Source organism: Apus apus, chromosome 11, assembly GCF_020740795.1.
Source record: "Apus apus isolate bApuApu2 chromosome 11, bApuApu2.pri.cur, whole genome shotgun sequence".
Lineage (NCBI taxonomy): Eukaryota > Metazoa > Chordata > Aves > Apodiformes > Apodidae > Apus > Apus apus.
This window is the reverse complement of record NC_067292.1, coordinates 18,949,520-18,975,332: the sequence shown is the minus strand read 5'-3', so window position 1 is coordinate 18,975,332 and position 25,813 is coordinate 18,949,520. Positions and strand designations below refer to the sequence as shown.

The 25,813-nt window shown below is 53.3% G+C and overlaps 2 protein-coding genes and 1 non-coding gene across 6 annotated transcripts in view; 1 reads left to right on the top strand and 2 right to left on the bottom strand.

Moving 5' to 3' along the window:
- Nucleotides 1–8,688, bottom strand: part of SF3B3 (splicing factor 3b subunit 3) — a 32,802-nt gene extending 24,114 nt beyond the window's left edge. Inside the window, exons 1-9 of the mRNA XM_051629196.1 lie at nucleotides 8,590–8,688; nucleotides 8,102–8,212; nucleotides 7,670–7,996; nucleotides 5,773–5,945; nucleotides 5,270–5,411; nucleotides 4,170–4,282; nucleotides 2,826–2,963; nucleotides 1,293–1,396; nucleotides 15–180 (exon numbers count right to left, since the gene is read on the bottom strand). Coding sequence (XP_051485156.1) covers nucleotides 15–180; nucleotides 1,293–1,396; nucleotides 2,826–2,963; nucleotides 4,170–4,282; nucleotides 5,270–5,411; nucleotides 5,773–5,945; nucleotides 7,670–7,996; nucleotides 8,102–8,171 — 1,233 coding nt within the window. The 5' untranslated portion in view covers nucleotides 8,172–8,212; nucleotides 8,590–8,688. The remainder of the gene's footprint in view (nucleotides 1–14; nucleotides 181–1,292; nucleotides 1,397–2,825; nucleotides 2,964–4,169; nucleotides 4,283–5,269; nucleotides 5,412–5,772; nucleotides 5,946–7,669; nucleotides 7,997–8,101; nucleotides 8,213–8,589) is intronic.
- LOC127389436 (small nucleolar RNA SNORD111) lies at nucleotides 6,867–6,947 on the bottom strand. The gene has a single exon (XR_007890637.1). It is a non-coding gene; the product is annotated as a small nucleolar RNA SNORD111 (small nucleolar RNA).
- A 255-nt stretch (nucleotides 8,689–8,943) lies between the features above and the next one.
- Nucleotides 8,944–25,571, top strand: COG4 (component of oligomeric golgi complex 4). Of its 4 annotated transcripts, XM_051629224.1 has the most exons (19): nucleotides 8,944–9,077; nucleotides 9,410–9,492; nucleotides 10,197–10,311; nucleotides 11,401–11,575; nucleotides 12,283–12,476; nucleotides 13,287–13,392; nucleotides 13,985–14,142; nucleotides 14,437–14,495; nucleotides 16,080–16,213; nucleotides 16,734–16,852; nucleotides 17,129–17,295; nucleotides 18,320–18,485; nucleotides 19,972–20,034; nucleotides 20,490–20,606; nucleotides 22,703–22,795; nucleotides 23,039–23,122; nucleotides 23,410–23,511; nucleotides 23,958–24,086; nucleotides 24,815–25,571. In XM_051629224.1, the coding sequence occupies exons 1-19, from the start codon at nucleotides 8,958–8,960 to the stop codon at nucleotides 24,947–24,949; spliced, it is 2,319 nt and encodes a 772-aa protein (XP_051485184.1). In that variant the 5' UTR covers nucleotides 8,944–8,957; the 3' UTR covers nucleotides 24,950–25,571. The 4 variants fall into 4 exon arrangements, with proteins under 4 accessions (XP_051485184.1, XP_051485186.1, XP_051485187.1 ...); XM_051629226.1 differs by lacking the exon at nucleotides 22,703–22,795 and having other exon boundaries at nucleotides 8,956–9,077; XM_051629227.1 differs by lacking the exons at nucleotides 8,944–9,077; nucleotides 10,197–10,311 and having other exon boundaries at nucleotides 9,414–9,492.
- The last annotated feature ends 242 nt before the right edge of the window (nucleotides 25,572–25,813 follow it).

The following is a 25,813-nucleotide window of genomic DNA, read 5'->3' as shown; positions in this document are numbered from 1 at the left end:
TGATGGCAACATACCTGACAGCACAGAATGGGAGATAAACTGTCCAGCTCATCCACCAGCACCAGGTTCTTGAGAGGTCGTGGCTGGAAAAAGAAGGTGTCTCCTTCCTCAAGAGGCATGGCAGAAGAGAACTCTGGCTCCTCATCATCATCTCCCAGGTGAGCTATCTGGTACAGGTAACTTGAAACAGAAAGCAAGGATATGTTCAGTGCTAAGCTTGTGTTGCCTTCTCCAAGAAAGGCTCAGCCAAATATTCAGGCAGTGAGGAGGAGACAAATCCTTCCCTAGGTTATCCAGCTAAGTAAAATTTAGGCTTGTCTTCTTGGTGACAAAATGTTTAAAAGGAATCAGAGGCCAAAAACAACCCCAAACACCCCACCAGAACCTCAACATTTGTAGCTGTCACTGGTTTTAGTGGTTTCCCTGTTATACTCTTGCAGATACCCTTGTGTTACAGCCAAAGCACAATGAAAGAGCTGAGACCAAGAGCAAGGCCAAGCCCACAACTCCACAGTTACCCACCTGACTGGAACACTCCCCACCTTTTTCTTTTCAGCCACATTCCCTATTCTATTTTAGGAACCTAAATATCACAATGATCAAGCTAAACTTCAGAGGGGAAAAAAAAAAGGAAAAAACCTGAAAGACAGACTGATTTATTTCCTGGTTTTAATAAGGCTGAAATGAGTATGGTTTCCCAAGAGCTTGGATTACTGAACAGGATTCAGAGTCTCTCCAGGATGGAGCTCCCCCAGGTGGCTGACCGCAGATGGGAGTCAGAAAAAGAGTAAGAATCTCCATTCCTGAGTCTTACACCCTTTCCAGCCCTCTTAAAAGTGTGACAAGTCATCACTGAGTCTTTGGAATATTCTAGAACCCCAAACATGAGCCGAGGAAGCCCTCAAGTACACACCTGTTAAGGAAAGGACCAGAGTTCCTGATAACAAACCCTCACTTCTTCTGAGGGAGCCACAACACGTCAAAGCTCAATGAAAACTGAACAAGCTGATTGTAGGATAATTAATCTGGATGGATGATGGGCCCTAGATGAACTCCAAGTGTTCAATTCTTCCAAGACCTTCTGCAACAACATGTTATCTGCTGTTCCCTGCATGATAATAATCTAACCTGGGTTCAAACAACAAGAGAATTCCCCCATTTGGTCACAGTCTGAACCAAGTCACACAAACAAGGCATTATTCTACCCACTGAGGCAGAGGTGTTGTCTTTAGAGGGTCAGTGCTGAACAGATTGTTTTCTGGGGGGGAAAACCTGTCAAATTGTTTACTCACTGGTTTCCAAATTCAGATGCCACAAAGAGAAACCCAGTCTTCAGCACACACATGGCAGCAGCAACAGGAACTGTGTCAAAGTACTTCAGTCTAATCTCTGTCACCTGAAAGGAGAGGAAAATGTGACTGTGGTAGCAAAGAACTAGAGCTTTAGTAATAATAACAAACATAAAAACTGATGTAATCAAAAAAAGCTGCCTGGCTCTTCTCTCCAAAGACAGGAAGCAAGAGAGCAGGCCAGGCCTAACCACATCAGTAATTTGGGGCAGCAGGTTATAAATCACAAAGCCCTGTTTGGAACACTGGAGTCAGCCTGTTTTTTTAATCTCAGGATTTCCTTTTCTTTGGTAAAACTGAGTCAGTTTGGAAAAGAACAGCTGTGAAAACAGCAAGTTGCCTAAAAGAAAAGATGTGCTTCAGTGTCCACCACCCATTCCCTAACACTGCCCTGGGTAAATTGATATATTTGATATGGTGACAATAGCTCTAGATGAAACATCCAACTACCATCTTCAAGACCATTAAAGATGCTACATAATCATCCCTTGGACCAAATGTGACATCTGCAGATGAAGGAGCAACACTCAAATTTACTCAAAAAGCCCAACTGATTCACTGCAGCAGAGATCTCATTGTTGTAAAATACTGGGGAAGCAGCAACAAGCCACTTTGAGCTTGTTATTTCATACACTCATGGTATCCCACATGGGTCTGGGTGGGGAGGGACCTTCAAGATCATCTAGATCCAACCCCTGCATGGGCAGGGACACCTCCCACCAGCCCAGGCTGCTCCAAGCCCCATCCAACCTGCCCTTCAACACTGCCAGGGATGAGGCAGCCACAGCTTCCCTGGGCAACCTGGGCCAGGGTCTCACCACCCTCACACCAAAGAATTTCCTCCTCATGTCCAACCTAAATCTCCCTCTTCCAGTTTTAATCCCTTCCCCCTTGTCCTCTCCCTCCCTGCCCTTGTCCCAAGCCCCTCCCCAGCTTTCCTGGAGCCCCTTCAGGCACTGGAAGGTGCTCTAAGGTCTCCCTGGAGCCTTCTCTTCTCCAGGCTGAACACCCTCAGCTCTCTCAACTTGTTTTCATAGAAGACATTTCTACTCCTGCATTAACTGCACCAACCCAACTACCTCCATCTGCAAAAAGACTGATTGCAGCATTTAAATACCCAATCAGGAGATGAAACCAGGAGCACGTGCTGTAATCAAGAGAAACTAAATTTCCCAGAAATAGTGTCTGGAATAAATCCTAGCAGGTCCATGGACCACACTTCACATCTGTTGAAGGAAGAATCACCTGCAGAACATCTAAAATGTGCCCGAGGGACCATGCAGCATAATTGTCACAGGAATTGGCTAACATTGTGCTGTGTCTCCACACAAAGGACACAGCATTTCCAACTGTGGGTATAACTGTCTTACAAATGACATAAAACATGGGCCATCACCCAACTAAAACCACATTATTAAATACTTGTTGCTTCAGGGAAGCAAAAGAATTGACTGAGGAATCTCTTATTGTTCTTACCATGTCTTCATCAGTCTCCAGAGTGATTTTGAAAATGTCTCCCTGCTCTGTCTGGGCCAGGAAGAAGAACATGGACTTGGTCTTGTGTGTAGCAGAGCAGACAAAAATCATACCTCTCTCTGGGTCATCCAAGTCATTCTGTTAAGAAAGCAAGTGGAGGTCATTAGTGGATAGGAATCACCTGGCAAGCACAGCTGGGCTTCCACGGACTGAAATACCCCCATTTCACAGGTGCCTCAAGAGCTGATGGTACCACAGAATTGTCAGGGTTGGGAGGGACCTCTGGAGATCATCTAGTTCAAACCCCCTGCTAAAGCAGGATCACCTGGAGCACACCCCACAGGGCTGCATTCAGGGAGGTCTTGAATATGTCCAGAGAAGGGGACTCCACACCCCCCCTGGGCAGCCCTCTTCCATTGGCCCTCTTGGCCACAAGGGCACATTCCTGGCTCCTGGATCATTTCCTACCAGGACTCCCAGATCCTTCTCCTCAGAACTGCTTTCCAGCAGGTCCATCCCTAATATATATTGGTGCCTGGGGTTCTTCCTCCCCAGGTGCAGGACCCTACACTTGCCCTTGTTGAACCTCTTGAGGTTCCTCTCTGCCCAGCTCTCCAGCCTGCCCAGGTCACATTGGATGGCAGCACAGCCCTCTGGAGTGTCACCACCCCTCCCACTTTGGATCATCAGTGAAAGTGCTGAGGTCACACTCTGGCCCATAGTCCAGGTCATTGATGAGTAAGTTGAATAAGACTGGATAGACTTATTGCCCCCTGAGGGACACCACTGGTTACAGGCCTCCAACTCAACCCTGCTCCACTGATCACAACTTCTGAGCTCTGCCACAGCCAGCTCTCCATCCACCTCACTGTCCACTGCAAGGAGGCTTTTACCACAGAGCACATCCCCACATGCAGCTGGTTTTGAGCACCTGAACCTCAGCAGGTGGTCCAAAGTGCTATCAAAGCACAGGAGGATCTACCAGAGGAGGAGGAAGCAGCCTTAGATGCCTGGGAGCAGCTGCTGAATTGACAATTGACCTGCACACAGGATGGCAGCCAAGACTCACCCCCTCCAGTCATCCTGACATCCCCAGTGCTGTCACCACAGGGCCTGATCAGAGTCTCTGGAGTTTCTCCAGCATCAATCTCAGAGAAGAGACATGAACCAAACTCATCACTTCAGGTTACACCCAGCCTGCTACCTAACACAACCAGGAAGGCAGATGATGGACCCAACCTGCTTTTAACTCCTTTTTCCTTACTTTAAAACCTCCTTTAACCTTGAAAAGCAAACAGCATTCATTTAGCACTGAGAAAAACAAAGGAATCCCACAATTCTCACCCGTCTCCTGGGAATTGGGCATCTGATATCAGGCTGGTCACCAAAGTTTTTGTAAGTGATATAGTTCTCAGAACAAATCAGCACCCCACTAGGTCCATCAGAACCACCAGGAACTGAAAAACACAAAAAGAAACACTGAGAAAAGCCCTGAGCACAGGTCTGACTCACTGCCTGCAGAACATTCCTTTGGGTTTTCATTCAAACAACATAGTTTCCAGTACTCTGGATCACCCTGCATGTAAAAATCTACTCCTGTCCAAGGGTAAGACAGAAGAATGTGCAGCTGTGTTGGCCTCAGAACAGGGCAGATGGAACTGGGGGACCAGAATGGAGAAACAGGAAGGATGCAGCTTCAGACCAAGTCTTTTGAGCTTTCATGTCTTGTTCTTGTCTAAAAAAACCACACTCCCAAATTACCACACTAAGCAACTTGTCAGTTAAACACAAGCCTTGGGCTACCAGCACATTTGTTGCTGTCAAAAAAAATCCATCAGATGGTTTTCAGACTTTTTTAGAGGATGTTTTTAAAAAATGTTTTTATTGTTTCTATCCCTGGGTAACAAAATGTATCATCACAATAGCAGTAGTGGTCAGAAACAGCCCTATTTTTGGGGTCTGACAGCTGCCTGTGGAAGGTGCAGCAAAAACCCTCCCAGCTCAGCTTCCCTTGTGCCTGGGGAGGAATCCACAGTCATTTTCCAGGTGGAAGTGTTTGGTTAGCTCTGCATCCAGCCCCTGCAGGTGGGCTTTTAGCTCAGGGATTCACCTGCTGAATGCACATAAGCTGATGGAATCCCAGGGAAGTACAACAGCACCTCTGTGTTACCTAACAAGAGGTGGTTTTGCATCTGCCACCAGCTCATTTAAAACTTCTTAGCTCCAGAAACCAGAGAATATCCAGAACATCTCCAGAGATGAGGAGCACTTTCAAACCACAGCTCTGAGCTCATGCACATTTCCATGTCTGAACCACCTGACTCCAAGGTCAATTAATTTTTACTAACAGCCCAGTTGTTCAAACAACTCCAAAGATGTAAAGCCTCTTGATTCTGTGTCCCTGGGGAAAAGGAACAAAGCAGATCCATGGGAAAATGCAGTACCTGTTATAAGGAAGTTGCCATGCTCTTCCAAGGGCTCACTGTATTTCCTAACAACGTGGTTCAAACCCAGGTCCAGTTCATAAAAGGTCAAGGTCTGCTGTGTGTTGGCTGCTGCTTCTCCTGTGGGATCATTGTCTGCTTCCTAGAACAGAAGGAGTGAAGATGCCTTTCATTGGAAGGAACTAAAGGAGGAGCAACAAGACACAGGGAAGCAGTTTTGAGGAACATTAAGATGAAGTTCAAAAGAACTGCTGGCAGATATTTAAAAAAATCAGGTTCAGAGGAAGAAAAGAGGCACGTTTGGAGTTGGGGCAGGAATTTAAGAACCACCAGGACGGAAGAGACTTGCATGTTCTGAAGAAGGCTGGACAAAAAGGGAGGAAGCTCATGGCAAATTAAGAGTTGCCTCAGCCAACAAGAGTAGCCAGGGCTCCTCAACCCCACAGCCAGATGAAGAGCAGAAGACAAACACCACATCTCAGGGAAATGAAGCTTCTTCTCACCTCATAATCCATCTCCAGACAAGCAAACATGGGGTTTTCAAAGCCCACGTCGACTCCCACCACGTGGTAGACCAAGGTGTTGGCCTTGTGGGCTTCCAGGGGGGAGGAGATGGTGAGGCGTGCAGCAGCATCCCTGTTGAGGATGTACACCAGCTTCTGCTTCTCGATGGCACCTGCCAGGAGAGGACAACACCCCTGCTCACCACACCTGACCAAACCCCAGGAGGTAACAACTTAGGAAGGAGAACATCAGCATTGCTGCTGCTCGAGTTCACCACTGGTATTTATCTCCAGGGCATCCATTAACTTGGAATGTCTCATTTTTAAACAGCACAAAGACAACTCCAGCTCTTTAAAGCCCAACCCTGACCTTGAGCTACGTTCCTCCAGCCCAAGGTTCAACCAACAACAACCACAGGCTGAGCTGCCCACTCATTGCACCACAGGAGAGATGCTGGGAAGGAAAAAGAAATTGAAAGCAGCAGGCAGACGTCCCACCATCTGAAACCATTTGGCAAGAAGACCTTTCCTTCAGAAAGAGTTTAACTGAAGAAAAAAGGTCTCCAGGGAGACCTTAGAGCACCTGCCAGTGCCTGAAGGGGCTCCAGGAAAGCTGGGGAGGGGCTTGGGACAAGGGCAGGGAGGGAGAGGACAAGGGGGGATGGATGAAAACTGGAACAGGGAGATTGAGGTGAGACATGAGGAGGGAATTCTTTGGTGTGAGGGTGGTGAGAGCCTGGCCCAGGTTGCTCAGGGAAGCTGTGGCTGCCCCATCCCTGGCAGTGTTGAAGGGCAGGTTGGATGGGGCTTGGAGCAACCTGGGCTGGTGGGAGGTGTCCCTGCCCATGCAGGGGGGTGGATCTAGATGATCTTCAGGGTTCCTATCAACCCAAACTGATCTGGGACTCAATGAAAGGTATTCTTGCCCAACTCATGAAGCCACAAGGGAACAACCACCACTTCTCACTATGAACGTGAATGGCACAACTGGGACCTTCCCACCAGTGGAAACAAGACTTGTTAGAAAGGAAACAACATAACTAAGACAGGGTAAAACTTACTACAATAAGTCACTCAAGGGTCCTGCTAGTGTGAAGCCTGATCAGGAATGAATATAGATGTCTCCAGGATCCATCTCAGAGAAGAGACATGAACTCACTCATCACTTCAGGCTGTGGGAGCTGACTGACTACACCACAGAACCCTTCTGGTTAGAACTGACCTTTAAGATCAAGTTCAAACATTAACCCAACTCTACCCAGTCCAGAGCTAACTCATGTCCCCCAGCACCACATCTACACAGCTTCTGAACTCCTCCAGAGATGGAAGTTCAACCACCTTCCTGTGCCAGGGCCTGACACCCCTTTCTGTGAAGAAACTATTCCTAATATCCAACCTACACCTCCTCTGGTGCAACTTGTGGCCATTTCCTCCTGTTGCTTTTTAAAAGAGACCAGCACTTGCCTTGCACCAACCTCCCAGGCAGTTGCAGAGCCAGCAGGTCTCCCCTCACCTCCTTGTCTCCAGGCTGGACACCCCCAGCCCCCTCAGCTGCTCCTGCTCAGACTTGTGCTCCCGACCCTTCCACAGCTCTGTTGTCCTTTTCTGGACATGCTCTGGTCCCTCAGTGTCCTTCTCACCACATATCCCAACCACCTGAAACCTCTCCCAGACACCACCCCTCAGAACCCCTTCCCAAACCACTCTAACCCAGAATTAGTTTGTGCAAACCCATCAGCACCAACTGCCCTGAACACCCCGTGTTCTCCTGGACACCTCTCATCACCTCAACAAACTGCCTCAAAAAAGAAACACTTCCAACCACACCTGGCCAAAAATCTCCCTCCCAAAACTCCCCAAGACAGGAGGAAACAACAAACCAGGCAGGGTGACTTACTGATCATGACAGCACGACCCTTTGGATCCACTGCCAGGTACTGGCCAGGGACAATCCTGCGACAGCCACTCTTGCCAAAGGTTTCCTGATGGATCTTCTCAAAGACGTTCTTGGAGGGCTGGTATTCCAGGATAACAATTCGACCCGAGTCACTGCCCACCACGATGTAATCCTTGGTGCCCCCTGTCAGCCTGAAGGCCATGAGGGAACGGATAACTCCAAACACCTCCACGGTCAGCAGGGTGTGAACTTTCCCCGTGTTGGGATCAGGGCGCAGTAACTCCAGGATCTTGCCGCGGGAAACAACAATTTCTTGTTGTTTGGTTCCTAAAGGACAGCAAGGAAGGTTTAAGGAACATCACACCGGCCAGCAAGGAAAGAACCGGCCCGATTCTGACCCGGCAGCCTGGCAGGAGGCACCGGGGGGGTTACCTGAGAAGTTGCCATGGATGGCAAAACTGATGCCGGTGGCGCGTTGCAAAGTCAGGTTGTAGAGAAACATCCTGGCGACGGGCTGCTGGCTTCACCTCAGCTCCACCGAGTCTGCGAGGGGGAAAACACAGACCCCGCGTGAGCCGATGATTCCACCGGGCACGGGGAACGAACCGCTGCCTCCTCCGCGGATTCCGTCCCCCGGGGCTAAGGCGGGAGGAGGCCCCGCTGCTCGCAAGCCGCCCGGGCTCGTTCCGCGGGCCTCAGGAACCGGCCCTCAGCCGCTGCCAGCCTCACCGCGGCCCTCCCGGCGCCCGGCCGTGCTCCCCGGGGCAGGGCGGCGGGCTCCGGGTCACGGCCCGGCCCCCAGGGACCCGCGGCTCTTAGGCCCGTAGCCGCTCCCTCCGCCCCAAATGGAGGCCCATCCCGCATCTCCCCAACCCAGCAGCCGCCACGGGGCGGGCGCGGCGCGGCGGGGCCGCTCTCACCGTGCGGATGGCGGCGGATGGCGGCGGATGGCGCTGCGGCCTAGTCGGGCGCCCCGCCGGCCCGCTCCGCCATCAGCCCCCGCGCCTCCACGAGGGGGCCTTCCGCCAGGCCCGGCGCTGCAGCCTGGAGGCTGCCCTGCGCGGCGCCTGAATGCTCTCTCAGCCGCTCCCCCTACCAGGGCCTCGCAAAAAAAAAACAAACAAAAACAAAAAAAACCCATTTCCACCACTTTTTAAGGCAGAACGCCTGAGGAGCACCAACCTCCCGGGCTGCCAGGCGGAGCTGAGCGGCCGCAAACGTTCAGGCAGTGCCGAGGGCAGCCCCGAAGGGGCTTCCGGCGGGCCTGACGCGTCAGCTCCGTCCCAAGATGGCGGCGCCGGGGGGGGGAGATGGCGCCGCCGCCTCCGCGCTCCCCATGGAGCGGATCCGGTCGCTCACCGAGCTGGCGGACCTGGAGGCCGCTTACAGCCGGCTGTGCGAGGAGGAGGTGGGTGTGGGTGTGGGGAGGGCGGGTGGTCCCGTCCGGGGGCCGGGCCTTGGGGGGGGGGGGGGCGGCGACAGAGCGGGCTGGGGAGGGGGGGGGGTCCAAGGGGATGGGGGCGGGGGGGTCCAGGGGGATGGGGGGGGGTGTGTTCGCTGCTCCGGTCACCTCCGGGGGTGTGACAGGAGCTGCTGGGGTGAGAGTGAGCGCGGGGTCTTTCCCTGCCACGTCTCCCGTGGTCCCCATCCTTTCGCAGAGGGGTGGGGGTTGCTGGGGAGGGGGGGGAAGATGGGGGGAGCTGAGGGCACCCCAGGCTTCAGCGCGTCCTTCTCTTTCAGAAAGTGGTGCAGGAAGAGCTGGATGCCCTCCTGGAACAGCAAAGCACCATCGAGAACAAGATGGTGGCACTTCATCGCATGGGGTCAGTGATTCCCCACCCCCCTCTCTCTCTGCCCTTCCTTCTGCCTCCCTGCACTGCTCAGTACCTCCCTGGTTACCTTTGGCACGGGAACATCTGCCTCGGTGCTGTGAGGGAACCATATTCATTCCCAGGTAGATCATAGCATCATAGATTGGGTGGGAAGGGACCATAAAGCTCCTCCAGATCCAACCCCCTGCAGGGGCAGGGGCACCTCCCACCAGCCCAGGTTGCTCAGAGCAATGAAATGACCAGCAATTAAAATACTTCTGAGTGTCTTGCTGTTCCTTTGCAAGAGGATGGATGGCAGGCAGATGGGTGATCTGGGCTGGGCTGAGTGAAAGCCTTTTCAGTTGGTGAGCAGGGTGCTGGTGTTCTGTGGTTGAGGGGAAATTCTTTGAGGGTGGTGAGACCCTGGCCCAGGTTGCCCAAGGAAGCTGTGGCTGCCCCATCCCTGGCAGTGTTGAAGGGCAGGTTGGATGGGGCTTGGAGCAACCTGGGCTGGTGGGAGGTGGCCCTGCCCATGCAGGGGGTTGGATCTAGATGATCTTGAAGGTCCCTTCCCACCCAAACCAGCCTGGGATTCCATGATTTCGCTCCTGCAGGAAGGGAACGACATGTAGCATTTGGGTCTGGGGGAAGAAGCACCCTGCTTCTACTGACCCTCTTCTCCTTAATGTGCTACTCAAATCTGCTTGTGTGTCCAGCCCCAAGCTGCAGCTGATCGAGGGGGATGCCCAGCAGCTGGCAGGGATGATCACCTTCACCTGCAGCCTGGCCGAGAACGTCAGCAGCAAAGTCCGGCAGCTGGACCTGGCCAAGGTAACTGCTCCTGGGAGCTGCAGGGGGCAAGGGGAAGAGTCCTGCCTGGTTTCCATCTAAAGGTTGGTTCTTCAGCATCCCCCCTTTGTCTCTGCAGATCCTGGTGGGATATGGGGAATAATCATAGGGTCACAGACTGGTTTGGGTGGGAAGGGACCTTCAAGATCACCCAGTCCCAACCCCCTGCATGGGCAGGGACACCTCCCAGCAGCCCAGGTTGCTCCAAGCCCCATCCAACCTGCCCTTCAACACTGCCAGGGATGGGGCAGCCACAGCTTCCCTGGGCAACCTGGGCCAGGCTCTCACCACCCTCACACCAAAGAATTTCCTCCTCATGTCTCACCTCAATCTCCCTCTTCCAGTTTTAATCCCTTCCCCCTTGTCCTCTCCCTCCCTGCCCTTGTCCCAAGCCCCTCCCCAGCTTTCCTGGAGCCCCTTCAGGCACTGGAAGGTGCTCTAAGGTCTCCCTGGAGCCTTCTCTTCTCCAGGCTGAACACCCCCAACTCTCTCAACTTCAACACCCTCACACTCAAGAATTTCCTCCTCATGTCTCACCTCAATCTCCCTCTTCCAGTTTTAACCCCTTCCCCCCTTGTCCTCTCTCTCTAAGCTGAGGTTAATGTTGGTGAGCAGTCTGGTCAGCTAGTGCAGCTCTGAGGACAGTGCAGGTGGTTAGTGTCCCCCAGGAGTTGTCAGGAATCCAGGCTGTCACATTTCTGGTGGGCTTAGACCCACCAAGTCCCAGCACAACAAACCAGTCCAGATGGTGGGTGCTGGTGTCTCTGGTCCCTGCCTGATGGTTAAAGCAGTGTAAGGTTAAAGCAATCTGAGTTCTGAGCCTGGGTCTGTTGTTAGAGCAGCCTGAGCTTTGACAGCTGAATGCTGTTCATCTTCTGGAGCTGTTCTTAGAGCTTTAGAAGGAGTTTGGGGGTTCTGCTTGTGCAGGTTTTTACCATGTGGGGAATGATCACTTCAAGCTGTCCCTTCCTCCTTTCCCACCCCGCCTTCCTGTCTTCTCCTCCCAGTTCTCTCTCTCTCTCTCCCTGGCCCAGCCCCAGCAGGAAGCCTTACTGGTTGCCCTTCTTGCAGAATCGACTCTACCAGGCCATCCAGAGAGCTGATGACATCCTGGACCTGAAGTTCTGCATGGATGGGGTCCAGACAGCCCTGAGGAACGAGGACTACGAGCAGGCGGCCGCGCACATCCACCGCTACCTGTCCCTGGACAAGTCTGTGATAGAGCTCAGTCGGCAGGGCAAGGAAGGTCAGTGCTGCTGGGGAGGAGAACCTGGCTCAAGTCACCTTCCCAGGAGATCATTCCAGGCTCCATCATCTCCCGTGGCAGATAGGCTCAGCCCAGTGGAGCAGAAGATCATACGATCCCAGTCTCCACCTCCCACCAGCCCAGGTGGCTCCGAGCCCCATCCAACCTGCCCTTCAACACTGCCAGGGATGGGGCAGCCACAGCTTCCCTGGGCAACCTGTCCCAGGGTCTCACCACCCTCACACTGAACCATTTCTTTCTCATGTCCAGCCTCAATCTCCCCTCTTCCAGTTTTAATCCCTTACTGGGGTTAAAATGCCATGGGTCTTGATGCCTTTAGCCTCCTGGTGCCCACTGACAGATCCTCACCCCGCAGCTCCCATCTGCATTAGCTTCAATCCCACCACTAGTCCCCTCCAAACAGAAGCACAGTGTGACAAGGATGTCCAAAGACTGACAAAACACTGCACACAATCCTCAGATCATGCAAGAAAGCTGCATTTCTGGAGGGAACAGGAAACTTAACTAATTAAACAAAAACCTCACTGTCCTACAGAAGACGCTGAGGCAGGAATTCCAGTTTGTCTCCTGCCTTCTCACCTTAGGGGTGCAGTGCTGGTTTCTCTGCAGGGATAAAAGGGTAGCTCTTGATAGGGCACTAACGTGGGGATCTCACCTCTCCCTTTCTTCTCTGACCTTCTGATTAGGGGGCATCATTGATGCCAACCTGAAGCTCCTGCAGGAGGCAGAGCAACGTCTCAAGGCGATTGTCACCGAGAAATTCGACACAGCAACGAAGCAGGGAGACCTGCCCCAGGTGGAAAGGTTCTTCAAGATCTTTCCTCTGCTGGGTTTACATGAAGAGGGGCTGAGCAAATTCTCTGAGTACCTCTGCAAGCAGGTAATGGGTTCTGAGACATGTGCTGTCAGCTTTTCCTCGGGAAAAGCAAAACTCTCCCTAGGGAAAAGCAGAACTCCACATCAAAGGATGTGGGGCATCCTTCCAGAGATGTTGTGGAAGGAGATTTTGGCTCTGGCTTGTGGTCTTGCCTACAGGGAAGCTGGGGAGGGGCTTGGGACAAGGGCAGGGAGGGAGAGGACAAGGGGGAAGGGATTAAAACTGGAAGAGGGGAGATTGAGGTTGGACATGAGGAGGAAATTCTTTGCTGTGAGGGTGGTGAGAGCCTGGCACAGGTTGCCCAGGGAAGCTGTGGCTGCCCCATCCCTGGCAGTGTTGAAGGGCAGGTTGGACGGGGCTTGGAGCAGCCTGGGCTGGTGGGAGGTGTCCCTGCCCATACAGGGGTTGGATCTAAATGATCTTTAAGGTCCCTTCCAACCCAAACCAGTCTGTGATCTTAGAATCCAGCACTGGCCTTTGTTCGTCTCTCTCCCTGCCCTTCCCATCCTGGGATGGACTTTCTGGTGTCTGAACACAGATCCCATGGGCTGGCTGGCTCCTCCTTCTGTGTCTTGCTCTTTGTCTTTGCTTCAAGCTCACACAAGGGAGCCTGGAAAGAGGAAGAACAAGTTCCTGCCTCTCCTTTCTCCTTGAGTTTTCCACAAGAGAGGAAAGGATCCTTCTTCCTTTGAACAGTCTCTTGCAGGGGGAAGGCCACCAAAGGCCCAGGGCTCAATAGGGAAGAGAGGGCCACCCTATGGGATGAAGAGCACCTTAGAGTGCCACCAGCTGACTGGTCCTGTTGTCCTGCAGGTGGCCAACAAAGCAGAGGAGAACCTGCAGCTGGCCATGGGGACAGACATGAGTGACCGACGAGCTGCTGTCATCTTTGCAGACACCCTGACACTCCTCTTTGAAGGTAACCATGTTCTTCCTTTCTCCTCTGCTGATGGATTGGAAATAATCAGGGATGAGACTGTCCAGCCATTTAAATGCTTTAAATTCTAGTTTCTTCCCCTCTGAGCTGTGGGCTTGGAGGGAGAGGACAAGGGGGAAGGGATCAAAACTGGAAGAGGGGAGATTGAGGTGAGACATGAGGAGGAAATTCTTTGCTGTGAGGGTGGTGAGAGCCTGGCCCAGGTTGCCCAGGGAAGCTGTGGCTGCCCCATCCCTGGCAGTGTTGAAGGGCAGGTTGGATGGGGCTTGGAGCAACCTGGGCTAGTGGGAGGTGTCCCTGCCCATGCAGGGGGTTGGGACTGGATGATCTTTCAGGTCCCTTCCCACCCAAACCAGTCTGGGGTTTGATGATATGCAGAGAGCAGATGCCATGTGAGGAGGGTGGTGGTGACAGGCCTCCTGTGAGGCACTAGAGAGAAGATGGACAGTCTGAACTGGTTATCCAGGGAGTGGATAATCCCTTGCTAGGTCCTGTCTGCCAACTTTTCTAGCTCTACTGGGTCCAGCCTGGATGGGAACTCCTGCTGGAGTCTCCCTCTTATGCTTCCCTGCAGGGATTGCTCGTGTTGTGGAGACCCACCAGCCCATTGTGGAGACCTACTATGGGCCAGGGAGGCTCTACACCCTCATCAAGCACCTGCAGGTGGAGTGTGACCAGCAGGTGGAGAAAGTGGTGGACAAGTTCATCAAGGAGAGGGACTATCAGAGGCAGGTAAGAGGGCAGTGAGGCTGCAGGACATCCTTCTGCTCCTGCCTGTGAGGAGCAGAGCTGCTGTGACTGTCCCATGGTCACTTGGGGTTCATCCCACCACCCATCCTGGCAGGCTGAGCTCTGTCTCTGAGGAGGAAGAGGAGAACTGGTGCAGTTCCTTCCTCTGGCAGTGCTTCCTGCAGAGCATCCCTGTCACCCCCTGGTGAGGAGCACCTTCTTAGCCTACAGCATGAGGAGCAGCTCTTAACTCCAACTCACCAGCAAAGACTCCCCTTTTTTTCTTTGTGATTGCAGTTCCAGCAAGTCCAGAACAGCATGATGAGAAGTTCTTCTGCAGAGAAGATTGAACCAAGGTACAAACAACCTCCTTTTGCTCTCTAACCTTCCACTCTTCATCCCTAATTAACACTACTTAGCATTTAGATAACTCTCCCAGGCTTCCAGAGCCTTTCTGACTTCTAAAGCACAACATTCAACTGTCAGGAGCCCTTCACTGCCCTTTTCTAAAGGCAGATTCTGTTGCTGGACCTTTATTTTGCTTCCTCATTGCTTTTCAAAGCCTTGACCCTCAAGATTGCTGTGATATCACTGCCCATGAAGGACTGACACTCTTAATTGCCTGTTCCCATTATCTTTTGATGGTCAGAGGAGGATCCTCAGAGCCCACAAAACAGAGCAGATCATTTGTGAGAGAGTCAGGAATAAATCTTTGGCTCCTGTTTTATCTGTGCTGCTGCTGCAGAGTCTCTGTAACATCAGGTTCTTAGTAATGAACCAAAGTTCTTTCCATCTTCCTCTTCTTCTTTTCTCTTCAGTATTTGCAGAGCCCTTAAATAAGGCCCAGTGCCCTCTGGCACTGCATGGCTCCTCCAGCAAGATGTGTCAATTAGCCTGCAGGACTAATTAATTCAGCAGTAATAGAGAATCATGGAATGGTTTGGGTTGGAAGGGACCTTCAAGATCATCCAGATCCAACCCCCTGCATGGGCAGGGACACCTCCCACCAGCCCAGGCTGCTCCAAGCCCCATCCAACCTGCCCTTCAACACTGCCAGGGATGGGGCAGCCACAGCTTCCCTGGGCAACCTGGGCCAGGCTCTCACCACCCTCACACCAAAGAATTTCCTCCTCATGTCCAACCTCAATCTCCCCTCTTCCAGTTTTAATCCCTTCCCCCTTGTCCTCTTCCTCCAAGATCCACTTACTGTTTCCTCTCAACAACTGTGCATGGATCCCAGGCTCTGTGAGCTTTTGCTTTTTCATCCATCAAAGAAATACAAGAATTCCTGCTCCCACTTGAAATACAAGAATTCCTGGTCCCACTTCTGAGGTTTTGAGCAGGGTTTCCAAGTTCTTCTGTGCACACTGACAAAAAAAAAGCAGCAGATGTTGCAGTTTGTTGGGTTTTTTTCCCTTCCCCTCATTCATCTCTGATCTGAACACTCTGTTCTGCATCATCATGTGCTTTTTTTTTTTTTGCTCTCACCTTTCCTGAGCTTGGAGAGATTCTTCAGCATTTTGAGGGAATGGCATGGATCTGTGCACAGGAGCACACACCTGGGGAGGGACATTTCTAACCCTGGCCACGTAGGGCTCAGAATTGGAGCAGAACTGAGGTAGGAAAGGGCTGTCAAACATCTCCTGTCCAACCTCTCACTCAAACCAGGGCTGATTCTGAAGTGAGAGCAGGTTGCTTGGGGTCCTGCTGTGATTTTTCACGTGGTTGTTCTCAGGTCCATGAGGAATAAAGGATTTCTTGCCAGGATGTGCATTCTTTGCACATACAAGTCCACTTGTTCTGCTGTGCTTTGCCACAGTTGGGAAGGGGTGGTGCTGATCTCCTAAGAAATGAGCAGAGAACACACAACTGAACTGAATTCAATTAGTGCTTCTCCTTTTGTGGTCTTGTTGCCTTCATCCTTGCTCTGTCCCTTCCAGGGAACTTGACCCTATTTTGACAGAAGTCACCCTGATGAACGCCCGCAGTGAGCTCTACTTGAGGTTCATCAAGAGAAGAGTCACATCTGATTTTGAGGTGGGGGACTCCATGGCCTCAGAGGAGGTAAAGCAAGGTAACACCTTGAGCATCAGTACTCACATGTTCTCTGCTCCTTGTGGCTGCCCAGAGTGGAGCTACATCTCAGTTGGTGGCAGAGCAGAGTGACAGGGGACCTGCAGAGATGCTCTGGGAGCACCCTGGGGGAGAGGATTCTGTAGCCTGGCCTCCTCAAACCTGATTGCAGCTCTGGGTGTTCCCTCCAAGAGGGAAACCAACACTAGGAATGACTGCAGAGCACAAAGAATGAGGTCCCCAAAGCAGGGAGGGCCCTTTGGGCACTGGAGGCACAGATCCTGGTGGCCACAGGGAAAACAGGCTCAGGGTTTTGGTAGCCCAGGGAAATCACTTTCTGTCACCTGCCCAAGCCAGCTCAGCAATATCAGCTCCACACTTGAGGCCTGTGATTTATTCCAGGTTGGGTTTTGAAGGTGTTGGGTCCTTTGGGTGCCCACCTGACAGGCAGCAAGAGGATTAGGGTGGAGCTGCTTTCTGGCACTTGGCCCCTGCTGATGGTTCTTTTCTGTGTTCCTCAGAGCACCAAAAACATCTGGACAAGCTCCTCAACAACTGCCTGCTGAGCTGCACCATGCAAGAGCTCATTGGCTACTACATCACCATGGAGGAATACTTCATGAGGGAGACTGTCAACAAGGTAGGGCTCAGGCTGCTGCTCCACAGGCCCCTGCTGAGCATCCCTGGGGAGGGAGATGAGAACCTGGCAGGTTTGCAGCTCTTCAGAAGGTCTTTTTTATCCCCTTTGGCTTCAAAAAGCAAGTGGTTGTTTCTGAACTTGGACTCCAAATGTCCTCCTGAGTAACTTCTAGAGCCAGATCTTCCAGGTCTATGGGCTCCTGGTGAGCTCAGGGTGGCAGCTGAGCCTCCCTGCTCTGAGGGCACCTTCTGGGCAGTGAGAGAGCTTTCTTTGCAGGCTGTTGCCATGGACAGCTATGAGAAGGGCCAGCTGACCTCCAGCATGGTGGATGATGTGTTTTACATAGTCAAGAAATGCATTGGCCGTGCTCTGTCCAGCTCCAGCATCGACTGCCTCTGTGCCATGATCAACCACTCCACCACTGAGCTGGAGTCTGACTTCAGGTAAAGAAAACACACCAGGTTCCTTGGGATGTGCCTCCACCTTCTGCAAACTGTTGGCTGGCAGATGGGCTTCCTTGTGTTCCCTGCTTTCCATCCCAGAAGACAGGCTGGGGTGTTCAGCCTGGAGAAGAGAAGGCTCCAGGGAGACCTTAGAGCAGCTTCCAGTGCCTGAAGGGGCTCCAGGAAAGCTGGGGAGGGGCTTGGGACAAGGGCAGGGAGGGAGAGGACAAGGGGGAAGGGATTAAAACTGGAAGAGGGAGATTGAGGTTGGACATGAGGAGGAAATTCTTTGGTGTGAGGGTGGTGAGACCCTGGCCCAGGTTGCCCAGGGAAGCTGTGGCTGCCCCATCCCTGGCAGTGCTGAAGGGCAGGTTGGATGGGGCTTGGAGCAACCTGGGCTGGTGGGAGGTGTCCCTGCCCATGCAGGGGGTTGGATCTAGGTGATCTTTAAGGTCCCTTCCAACCCAAACCATTCTATGATTCTGTGACTCTTTGATCCTCTGGTTTGTCATCTCTGTGGAAGATGCTTGTGAGAAGCTGCACCAGTGTGGAGTGGGAAGCTGGAGCTGGGCCTACTTTTCTCCCAGTAATGGTGATCACTTGTAGGACAAACAGAAAAGAGGAAAAGCAACTCTGTGGCCCAAAATCCCTAGGGGGTGGGGTCACCATGGAGTGCTGCCCTGCTTGGTGGCACATAGTCACCCCTTGTCATTCTCAGTGACTCGAAGGTGGGGTGAGCCTGCAGAAATTGTCCTGCTCCTGCTTTCCACCCCAACCTGGGAGTGGGGAACTGTGGCTGAAGATCTGGGCCAAAGCTCAGAAACTGGCTGGTGGTGGTTTCATTTCATCCTTGTGTCCTTTGGGTGCTCTCAGGAGACATTTGTCTGCTCTCCTTTGTCCCTGTGGGGTTTCACTTCCTTTGCTCAGGTGCCAGCTCAGCCAGAGTGCTGTCCCTTGTCACAGAGCACAGCTCTGCTGTGGCTTCCAGCATTCTGAGCCCTGGCATCTTCTGTTTGCCCCACAGGGAGGTTCTGTACAACAAGCTGAAGCAGGGCTTTCCAGCCACCACCTTCCAGGACTTCCAGAGAGGAGTGACCAGTGCTGTGAACATCATGCAGAGCAGCCTGCAGCAGGGCAAGTTTGATACCAAAGGCATTGAAAGCACTGATGAGGCCAAGCAGTCTTTTCTGGTGGGTTTGGTGGCTTTTCTGGTGGGTCTGGTGGCTCTTCTGGTGGAGGAGGAGTTGTGGGGAAGGGAAACTGGAACAGGTTGCCCAGGGAAGTTGTGGAAGCTCCATCCCTGGAAGTGTTGAAGGGCAGGTTGGATGGGGCTTGGAGCAACCTGGGCTGGTGGGAGGTGTCCCTGCCTATGCAGGGGTTGGATCTAAATGATCCTTAAGGTCCCTTCCCACCCAAACCAGTCTGGGATTCTCTGAAAGACAGTGGGGAGCTCTTGGGAACAGGATTGGTGCTACTGTCACACATTCAGAGAAGCTGAAAACCTGTTCAGGTGTGGTGGGTGGCTTGGCTCTGGATGTCTGGTAGCTTCTCTTGCCTCACCTCATGTTTGTAGGGCTTCCACCTCAGGCCTGACCAAGTGTGACCCTGTGACAGCCTCTGAGGCTGCTGCCATGATTCCCTCCTCAGTCTGTGCTCTTTTGAGGTGTCCAGCAGTCCTGTTCTTCACAGGCTCTGCACAAAGGTGGTGGGACAGTGTCTCATCCACATCTTCCTCTAGATGAGAAACTTCCCTGGTCCAAGCTCAGGTCTCCTTCACTCTTATTCATCAGATCAAAGAGTTCTCACCAGAGCAGAGTTGTTTGCTGTGCTTGGCCTGCAAGATCCTCCTGTTGCCTTCTCCTAACAGCAGTTCTGCAGCTCTCCACCTGCCTGAGCAGGCCCCAACGTGGCAGTGAGCATCAGAGACCCCTTGGAGAGCATTTGAAGGGCTGTTCCTCCTGTCTTCTGCACCATAACACACCCCACCCCATGGTGGGATGCTCCACAGACCTTACACTGTGGAAAAGATCTCCCTTTGTTGCTTTCTCTCCTGGTGCAGTGGAAGTCCTGAGGAGCAGGAGGGACTGAGCTCTTGTGTTCCCTTAAATTCCTGGTCGCAGGTTTCTGCATCTCTTGGAAGTCCTTAAAATGGCCTGGAGTTCCCCATTTCCCTGTCTGCAGCCTTAGCCTGGCATTTAGTTCTGCTTCAGCAGGTGGAAGGAGGACAGTTCCCACCTGGCAGGAGAGGTGCCAGTTCCTCCTCCCTGGGTGCAAATCCCTTCCTGCCTCCCCTGCTTCCCTTCCCACAACCTTGACACCAGCACCTCCAGCCACTCCTGGGCTGGGCTCATTGTCACAGAAAATAGGGAGGTCCATCCTGTCTTCCACCAAGCACCCCCAGGTGGGGGTTTTGCTGCAAGTTTGTGGACAGAATGATGAGGGGCAATCAGGGAATAAACTTCACTCACCTTTTGTAGCAGGTGCAGCAGGTGAGCTCTGGTACTGTGGCTCAGCTCCCTGAACCTGCAGGGCTTTGATCACACAGCAGCATCTTTGTGCCCTTAAAATATTGGCCTGTCAGCCTGGAGAGGGAGAAGAAAAAGAGGGATTTGGGGATGAGGTTGCTGGGAAATCCCAACCAATTCTCCTTGTTTTGTTGTGCTTTGTTTCTGCCAGGTGACCTTAAACAACGTGGAAGTCTGCAGTGAAAACATCATGACCCTAAAGAAGACTTTGGAGGTGCTCCTTGTGTTCTTTACTGATGGGGTTCTTTTTTTTTTTCTGTAATATCCTTTCTTTGGGGGAGTCAGATACAAAATCTGGAATTCTCTCTGCCCAAATTCCCAAGGTCTTTGCCCCCCCCCCCCCCACCACAGTCTTGGGGAAACCATTCTGAGCTGGCAGAGCAATCTCCCAGCTGATACATCAGCAGCAGCTGGAAAAACCACTTCCTCCAGCTTGACCAGCCTGGCACAGACTGGGATCCAGTGGAATAAACTGCATCCCAGAGGGGTTGTGGTTCCCTGGGCAGCCTCTGGTTCCCATTCCTGCTGCCTGCTCCCCAGCTGCAACCGGCACCCTCTGTGCCTCCACAGGGGCACCTCTCCTAGCCTGGTGGGCAACCAGAGCTGAGCAAGAAGAAGGTTGAGGAGCTGTTGGGGTTCTTCAGTTCCTGATGGATCTTTTCCCTGCAGAGTGACTGCAGCAAACTGCTCAGCCAGGGCTTTGGTGGGGAACAGGCCCAGGCCAAGATTGACAGTTGCCTCTCGGACATGGCCGCCGTCTCCAACAAATTCCGTGACCTGCTGCAGGTGAGTGTCTTGCCAGCCTCCTGCTGGTCTCCCAACACAGCCTGGCTGTGTCTTCAGGAACAGCTCAGGCAGGAATCATGTCAACCCAAGGCTTGGGTCACATCTGGCTCCAGGAGTTGCAGGGGGGAGGGAGAAAAATCAGCAGGGGAAGGCAGGGGAACAGATCCAGCCTGGTGGCACAGGCACGCCAGCTGGTGGCTGCATGTTTTATGGAAGCAGGGTCAGAAGGAACCTTGCTCTGTTTGTTCTCACTCAGCACGGAGTCCTAGTTGGGTCAGCAGCTTCAGGAGAAGAAATATTCATAGCATTTCCACCTCCTCCACTCTCCCTCTTGGCACAGAGCATAGTTGAGTTGTCCGGAGCACCTGGCTGGGTAGCACTGAAGATGGGCAGAGAAGAGCTTGGGATGGCCAGACCCATCCCACAAGGAGGTCTGCTGCTTCCCTGGGACCTGGGTTAGAGAAGTCATCAGGAAACTCCCCATTTCTCCTCCTTTCCCAAGTGGAAATACTCCCCAGCATGAGGCAGAAGGCTCTCTGGCTAAATCCACTGTCTCATGTGGCTTCCTGATGCCTGTTGCCCTCAAATCTCAGAATCATAGAATAAGAGAATGGTCTGGGTTGGAAGGGACCTTCAAGATCATCTAGATCCAACCCCTCTGCATGGGCAGGGACACCTCCCACCAGCCCAGGTTGCCCCAAGCCCCATCCAACCTGCCCTTCAACACTGCCAGGGATGGGGCAGCCACAGCTTCCCTGGGCAACCTGGGCCAGGCTCTCACCACCCTCACACCAAAGAATTTCCTCCTCATGTCCAACCTCAATCTCCCTCCTTCAGTTTTGAACCTTTCACCCTTGTCCTCTCCCTCCCTGACCTTGTCCCAAGTCCCTCCCCAGCTTTCCTGGAGCCCCTTCAGGCACTGGAAGCTGCTCTAAGGTCTCCCTGGAGCCTTCTCTTCTCCAGGCTGAGCACCCCAACTCTCCCAGCCTGTCTTCTGGGATGGAAAGCATCTCACTGTGGTCCATGGCATGGAGAGGAGCAGGAAGGCCTGACACCTGTGCAACAAAAGCAAGCAAAAGAGAGTCTTTTTCACCAGCTTTGTACTTCACAGAGGGGGCCAGACCATTTTCTGTTTGGCTTTGCAGTTCTCTGCAGCCAGGTGCAGGTACCAGACTGGAACTGCCAGCAAAGCCTCTCGAGGCCTGTGGTCATATCAAACCCAAAGAGCTCATCAGTGAGGACTGAAACTCCACTCTGGTGCTAGTGCAGAATGAAACCTGGCTGTGAAGCAATCAAGAGGCTGAGCAGCAAGCTTCTGCACTGCCCGAGTCACACACACATTGGCTTTGCCTTGTAAAAGGGCAGTTGCCAGCAGGGCCTGCTCAGAAATGCCAATTTTAGTTTAAAAAAAAAAAACACAACACCACAAAAAGCCTTCATCAATTGCCAGGCAGCCTCAGTACCTGAGCAGTTTCATGCTGGGTGAGCTTTCTTGACATCTTGCTGAGAGCCAGAGGGGGTGGTTGGCAGGAGGGGGCTTTCAGGGAGCTCTGGAGCAGCCTTTGCTGACCCCCTGCTGCTCAGAGGAGATGCTGGGGTGATGATTAATTCAGGAAACTCACTGTGGTTACAGCTTTTATCCTCCTTTTAGCTTCTGCACTGGAGGTGGGAGGTTGAGGCCAATCACAGTGTCCTGCTGGCTGGCACTGAGTGGAGAGCCTGGTGTTTGCATCCTTTCCTACCCTGGTGGGATGGGAACTGAAGGCCTTGCTACATGCCAGGAAACCTCTGGAGCTGTGTGGGCAGGGCTGGAAAAGCTTGAGACCTTCAGCCCAGGCTACAGGGGCAGCACAACAGCAGCTTCTGGGACAACAATCCTTGTTGTCATGGGGTCCTCAGGGCCCTCCAGCAAGTCTGTGGGTCAGTTTCCCTTGCAGGCCTGTGGGTCAGTGTCCCCTTCAAGCCTGTGGGGCAGTGTCCCCAGCTTTGCAGTGAGGGCATGAGGCAGCATCAGGGTGGCCCAGCTGTACAGGTTGTGTGTCCTTGGCCACGCGCTGTGCTCAGTCACCCTCCTGTCCTCTTCCTGTCCCCCTCAGGAAGGTCTCAATGAGCTGAACAGCACAGCCATCAAACCCCAGGTGAAGCCTTGGATCAACCTCTTCCTCTCTGTGTCCCACAACATCGAGGAGGTGAGGCTGAGGGCTCCCAGGTTCCCCATCCTCTGCACAGCCAGAGCTGCCTCGTTCCCCTCGCTCCTCCCCTCTTCCCTTGCCACAGAGCAGCAGGAAAATACCCAGAACTTGCTCTGCATCCCAGCCTGGAAAGGGGCAGAAAACAGGAGTGAAATGCTCCTCCAGGAGGGCCCACCCTCCCTGTCCCCTGGGCTGTTGGCAGCAGCCCCAGGAATGACCCTCCTTGTCTCTCACCATCAGGAGGAGTTCAGCGACTACGAAGCCAACGATCCCTGGGTCCAGCAGTTCATCGTCAACCTGGAGCAGCAGATGGCAGAGTTCAAGGTGAGAGAGAGAGAGAGGGACATGGCATCTCCCAAACCTTCCCCTGCCCAGGGGAGTGGCAGAGATGTCCTCTGGTGCCTTGTGAGGCTCTCAGAGATCCATCACCCCCTTCTGCAATTCCCAAAGCCTCCTTGCAGGCCCGACATACCTGGATGGCTTCTGTAAGTGCTTTCCACTTGCTGAGCATGGGAGTGATGGGTCCTTCTTTGAAAGCTCTCACAGGCTTGGGTTTTGTGGCCCTGTGCTTTGTTTTTCTTGACAAGAATGACACAGGTTTCTGCTTCCAGGCTGGGCTGTCTCCTGTGATTTATGACACCCTCACTGGCCTCATGACCAGTCTCATCGCCATCGAACTGGAGAAAGTGCTGCTCAAATCCACCTTCAGCAGGGTGAGCAAAACACTCGACCCTGTGCAGTCCCTGGCTGGACTGCAAACCCTCCACCATGAAACCCTCCTTACCCACCAAGAGGTGGGACAGGGCAGGGGCAGATGTTCCCCTCAGAGAAGCTCTGCCACCACCATTGGCCAGCGCAGGGAGACCTTCCATTAGCCCACATGGAGAGAAGGTGCATTTTGTGATGGGGCTGGAAGGAGCCTGCATCACAAAAATCACAGAATTATTCTGCTTGGAAAAGACCTTTGAGATCATCCAGTCCAACCATTAACCCAACCCTACCAAGTCCAGACCTAACCCATGTCCCTCAGCACCACATCTACACACCTTCTGACCACCTCCAGGGTGATGCTCACAGACCTCCTCCCTGTTCCCCCTCCCTCCCCATCACATTGTCTGTGTGGCTTGGAGGGTTGATGGAGCTTCCTTGGTTCCCACAGCTTGGTGGTCTGCAGTTTGACAAGGAGCTGAGGTCCCTCATAGCTTATCTCACCACAGTCACCACCTGGACCATCCGTGACAAGTTTGCCCGTCTTTCCCAGATGGCCACCATCCTCAATCTGGAAAGGGTGAGCTACTCTTGGGGACTGCAGGAGCCCCAGCTGCATTCCTCATGGATTTACTGATGTTGTCACACCTCTGGGGTATGGAGAAGCTGGAAAAGTTGCCTGATGGGTGTTTGCCTGCAGGGCTTAGGGGCAGGGAACACTGTGACCAGGGACACAGTGGGAACTCAGCTGCCAGGGTGGTTGGTGCTGAGTTGTTTGCTGCAGCTTTCCTCTTGAAGGCAGGGGAAAAAGAAAGAAAACCAGAATTCATAGAATAGAATCACAGAATGAAGGTTGGAAGGGACCTTCAAGACCATCTAGTTCCAGCCCCCCTGCATGGGCAGGGACACCTCCCACCAGCCCAGGTTGCTCCAAGCCCCATCCAACCTGCCCTTCAACACTGCCAGGGATGGGGCAGCCACAGCTTCCCTGGGCAACCTGGGCCAGGCTCTCACCACCCTCACACCAAAGAATTTCCTCCTCATGTCCAACCTCAGCCTCCCTCTTCCAGTTTTAATCCATTCCCCCTTGTCCTCTCCCTCCCTGCCCTTGTCCCAAGTCCCTCCCCAGCTTTCCTGGAGCCCCTTCAGGCACTGGAAGGTGCTCTAAGGTCTCCCTGGAGCCTTCTCTTCTCCAGGCTGAACACCCCAACTCTCCCAGCCTGGCTCCAGAGCAGAGCTGCTCCAGCCCTCCCAGCATCTCCGTGGCCTCCTCTGGACCCTCTCCAACAGGTCTAAATCTTTCTCCAGGTGACAGAGATCCTGGATTACTGGGGTCCCAACTCTGGCCCTCTCACCTGGCGTCTGACCCCCGCCGAGGTCCGGCAGGTCCTGGCTCTCCGGATCGACTTCCGCAGCGAGGACATCAAGCGCCTGCGCCTCTAGTTGGCTGGAGCTCCCAGCAGGATGGTTGGAGGTCCCAGCAGGATGGTTGGAGCTCCCAGCTGCAGTCCCTGGAGCCTGCACAGCATGGGTTGGTGGCTGCCCTTTTGCTGTTCCTGGGAGCAAAGGGCTTGTTTTTTGTCTCCTGGGCTTGGGAAGAAGAGCCGCCGTCCTTTGGTGGGAGCAGCAATAAGGCAGCTGGAGGAGCTCAGGTTGGGAACAGTTGTGACACTGTTTCTGGAAACACCTGCTGGGCTGAGGCACAAGCTGCTGCAGCTCCCCACAAGCTGCTGCAGCTCCCCACTCCATCCTGCTGCCTGGATGGGAGGCAGGGAAGCTCTGGAGCTGTGTGCTGGGGTGAAGGCTGTGGGGCTGCAGAGAGCTCTGCCTGCAGCCACCTTCCTTCCCTGCCACCTTCTCAAGGCTCAGCTGCTGGGAGTCCTGCACACCCTGAGCCCTGCTTCTCCTGGTGGTGAAACTTCTTGATGGGTCCCCCCACCCAATAGGGACTATTCTGTAGAAAAGGGATGGTTTCCTGGGGGCAAAAACCCTTGCAAAAGCAGGGCTGTGTTCCTGCTGTCCCTGTACATTACCTGTAAATAAACCTGGCCTGGCTGAGCAGCCACCTTGGGTGCTGCCTGTGTCCGTGGGCCCAGAGGGGGCTGGAGAGGTGCAGGTCAAGAGCTCAGCTCCACTCCTCCTCTTCCACCCTGTGCCACATCAGCAAGAGGATCATTCTGTTCCCTCCACCCCAGCTCGACCTCCTTCTGCAGCAGCACTCCCCTGTTGCCCTCAAGGCTGTGGAGGATGATGACCAGCTCCTTCATGGGGGTCCTCCTGCCTTTCCCACCCCTGGAGGAGCTTTGC